Genomic DNA, 3,841 nt, shown 5'->3' with positions numbered 1-3,841 from the left:
CATTTTATTTTTCCTCTTGCAGGCCTTATATCATCTGGCCATTGTTCAAGCGCGAGGCAGTGTGACGGCGTGGTGAGAGGGTGAGAAAAGACTCTTACATAAGTTTGACTATTTCCTGTGCAGAATTGGCTGAGGTGGCTCGCAGAGACAAACAAAGAGATGCACCTTTATGAATTAGCCTCAACGTGGGGAAGTTTAAAAGCTGCCTTCTACGCCGTCCTTTCATCCGCCAGACACATACATCCAAGCTCGCCTGCCAGCTGCCAGGCTTGCGTGCAAAAGATGGCGAAGATTATTCTTGTGTTTATGAAAACACAGAACGCTCGCTCTGAACCCACAGCCAGCACCGGAATTCATATCAGTAGTTTCACAGTTTTTAGTTTTATCAGTTTTACTCTAAATATGTTCTGCTGTTCCAACCCACTTGGTGAAATAAGGAGGTGTTCAAGATTTCTTATGCAACCTAAGATTTCTCCTACCTCAGAAAGAATGGCATAAATATGAGATTAGCAGCTTTTAGCTAATATTACATAAGCTCCACCAAATAAATTTTATTCATAGACAGTAAATACAATGCTTTTTTCTTTTCCAGCATAATTACAGTAAAACGATGAGGCAGCAGTACACTGGGCTAATGAGTCACAGTAACACATTTTTAGAGATGCACCAATCAATAGGCTAATTTTTCCTTAATAGGCTCTAATTGGTGAAATATTGAACATTATGTCTTCTTTTCCTTTAAATGCACCAGAACCAGAAGTGTTCAACACCTTTGATCTGCAAATACAACAACCAACAAAATGTACTTCCATGCACTTTTTTCAAGTGTAAAACTATCTAAGACATATGAGGGATATATGCTTTTATGCATAAATACGAATAAGTTTGTAATTCCCTCCGTTGGATTCCAAACTAATATCTATTTTACAGAATTTACTACATATTTATTATTTTATGTGGGGGGGGGAGTTGAAAGACAAAACTAGTAACTCAAGACAGTAACTGGTAAGTTAGACCTTAAAAAAATCTATATAAATGTGCATTAGTAGCATTTCCATGTCTCATGAGTGAGAGAGCTCCAGGTCTTTCTTAGAACTTGTACTACTTCCTTCAGAAAAATAAATCAGATTTGGTAAAATATGGCATTGGCAGGTGAGTGGACGTTGATATCGGTCATGAAAGTTGAATAGTTTATCCACAGATCAGATGATGATGAAATTTTGGATGTGTTTTTCTCTCCATTAAACATACCAAAATCAACATCTAACATTAGTTTTAACGTATAAACCACGAGCCATAACATCATGAACTTTGATATAATATTTTGGAAAGAAAAAAAATATTACATAAATGTCATTTCACTTTTATTTTAATTAGGAAATGAGCTCCCTCTTTAAGAAACTGTGGAAAAATAGAATTGGTACAAAACTGGAACCAGCAGGTCAGCTCCCAAATAAAATCTGAAATTCCAGGAAAAGCCTGACTGAAGCGGAAGGAGAACTTCAAAGACAACGGGAAATCAATGTTAGCCAGAAAAGGTCCAGTCACTGAATCTACATACATACATTTTATTATTTAATGTGTTATTATTCTTAGGGGGAAAAAATGGAACTGGCATGTTGGATCTCAAAGGAAATCAGAAATTGGCATCGCCCTGAAAAAAGAGGAAAAAAAACCCTGATTGGTGCATCTCTACACATTTCCAAATCTCTTCACTAATGAGTGAGTGAGGCAAAAATATAAATAATACCCTCCTTCATGTGCGCTTTGAAGTTCTGCATATGATTTTCTTGAAGGCTTTTCTGAAGTCTCTATTAAAAATAGTGTAAATGATGGGGTTCACCGAGCTGTTGCAGTAGCCAAACCAAAAGAAAAGTTTGAAAAGTGCGTCAGGGATGGTGCAGCTGTTTCTGCAGATCGCGTGGAGGCTGTAGGTGAAGAAAAAGGGGAACCAGCAGAGCACGAACACCCCCATCACCACCGCCAGCACGAAGGTAAAACGCTTCTCCCGCATCTGGGCCACTTTGGTCTTGTTAGCCGCGGCCAGCTGCTGTCGCTCGGCGGGGTTCTTCTGCTCCGGGTATGGCTGTGACGCCCGGGCCGAAGCCCACGAGAGGCGGCAGCTCTGCGGCGGGCAGCATTCCGACCCCTCCACCTTCCTGCGCTTGGTGAAGCGGTGATGGCGGGGCTTGGTGTCCGAGGAGTAACAGCTCTCTTCCAGGTCGATGTCGTCCAACTCCCCTTGCTTCTGCTGATGGCTGCCGGAGCTCAGGCTGCTGGGGCTCTCCACCTCGAACCGGTCCTTCCTGACGAAACAGGTCTCCGACTGGGAAGGTTCTCTCTCCAGGCCGTTCTTGGCCACAAACACGGAGGACGAGCGCTGCTTGGCCACTTTGTAGATCTTACAGTAAACCAGAATCATGATGAGACCCGGCGCGAAGAAGGACACCAGGCAGGACGAGAGGATGTACCAGGTCTCATCGTTCAGCTCGCACTTCCTCTCGTCGTGCTTGGTCATGAGAAGAGGGGGGAAGGAGATGATGGTAGATATCACCCACACCACAGTGATCATGGACTTGATGCGCTTCGGCGTTCGCTTCAGGTTGTAGCTCACAGCCTTCGTCACTGACCAGTAGCGGTCCAGACTGATGGCGCACAGGTGCACGATGGATGAGGTGCAAAACAACACGTCCAAAGCCAGGTAGAAGGCGCACCAAGTACTTCCAAAGAACCAGTAACCCATCACCTCATTGACTAAGGAGAACGGGATGACCAGCGTGGCAACCAGGATGTCCGCCGACGCCAGGGAGACCAAAAAAAGGTTCTGAGGCGCACGGAGTGCCCTGCTGGTCAAAACCGCAACAATAACTAACACATTGCCTACAATAGTCACAGAAATCATGACAATAACCACAAGTATGATGAGTGCCGTGGCTGCCTCCGGGTACGGCAGTGAGAGCGGCGCGTCGGTGGTGTTGCCATCCCTGGAAACGTTTTCCAGCAACACATTTAAATCCATCAAATCCATTCTGGCTGAAATCTGTTCTTTCGGATCATTTTTTAAAAATATATATATATATTTCCTCCCTCTTAAAAGAACTGAGGCCGGGCACGCTGTGCTGAGTCGCTACAGATCGGTGCTCCTCTGTGCGCAACGCTCCTGATCAGAGCAAACGCAGCGCATCACACAGAAGACTCCAAAGCTGCAAACACCACCGATTTCCTGAAATAGCATGGTTTGCATGAAAGTTCGTGAACACAGTTCTAGCACTCCCACCCGATCCCGAACGTAAAGGAAACATGTGAACAAAGTCGGTCCCTTGTTGTCACATTGCCCTGCGTAACGCTGGCTGCCTCTGTTTCCCTTTGGAGAGGAGCGGGGGAGCCACGCTGGGGGTGGAATGAACGTTCTCACAAGAGTGGGGTGACATCACAGCAAGTACCAGCCCATCTTCAAAACTACAGCACAGAGACAGAGACAGAGAGACAGAGACAGAGACAGAGACAGAGAGAGAGAGAGAGAGAGAGAGAGAGAGAGAGAGAGAGAGAGCAGATAACATTCTCTGCATGCCATTTCTCATGGGGTTGTTGTGTTTCATCTGTCCCCGCGGTGTTGTTTTTTGAAATATTTCGCAAAGTAAAAAAAAAAAAAAGTATAAGTTACAAAGTAAAGTTTGCCACACTCATTTTAAGTCGTGTGTATTTTTTCTTGTTTTCATTGGGCGTATTTCTTATTTTTATTTTATTTATTTGTTTATTGCTGGTTGCGCAACTGAACTCATAACTACCCCAACCCGACAGTTCTTTATATACACTGTTTAAAATGAATTTAGAAGAAGAG

At 44.2% G+C, this 3,841-nt stretch overlaps 1 protein-coding gene across 1 annotated transcript; it reads right to left on the bottom strand.

Moving 5' to 3' along the window:
• Window positions 1-531: 531 nt before the first annotated feature.
• Window positions 532-3,489, bottom strand: adra2db (adrenergic, alpha-2D-, receptor b). Its single transcript, XM_017307279.2, has one exon. The coding sequence runs from the start codon at window positions 3,026-3,028 to the stop codon at window positions 1,757-1,759; it is 1,272 nt and encodes a 423-aa protein (XP_017162768.2). The 5' UTR covers window positions 3,029-3,489; the 3' UTR covers window positions 532-1,756.
• Between the last annotated feature and the right edge of the window lie 352 nt (window positions 3,490-3,841).

The sequence above is a fragment of the Poecilia reticulata genome, chromosome 10 (assembly GCF_904066995.2).
Source record: "Poecilia reticulata chromosome 10, P_reticulata-male-v2, whole genome shotgun sequence".
Lineage (NCBI taxonomy): Eukaryota > Metazoa > Chordata > Actinopteri > Cyprinodontiformes > Poeciliidae > Poecilia > Poecilia reticulata.
This window is presented reverse-complemented; position numbering and strand designations above follow the sequence as displayed.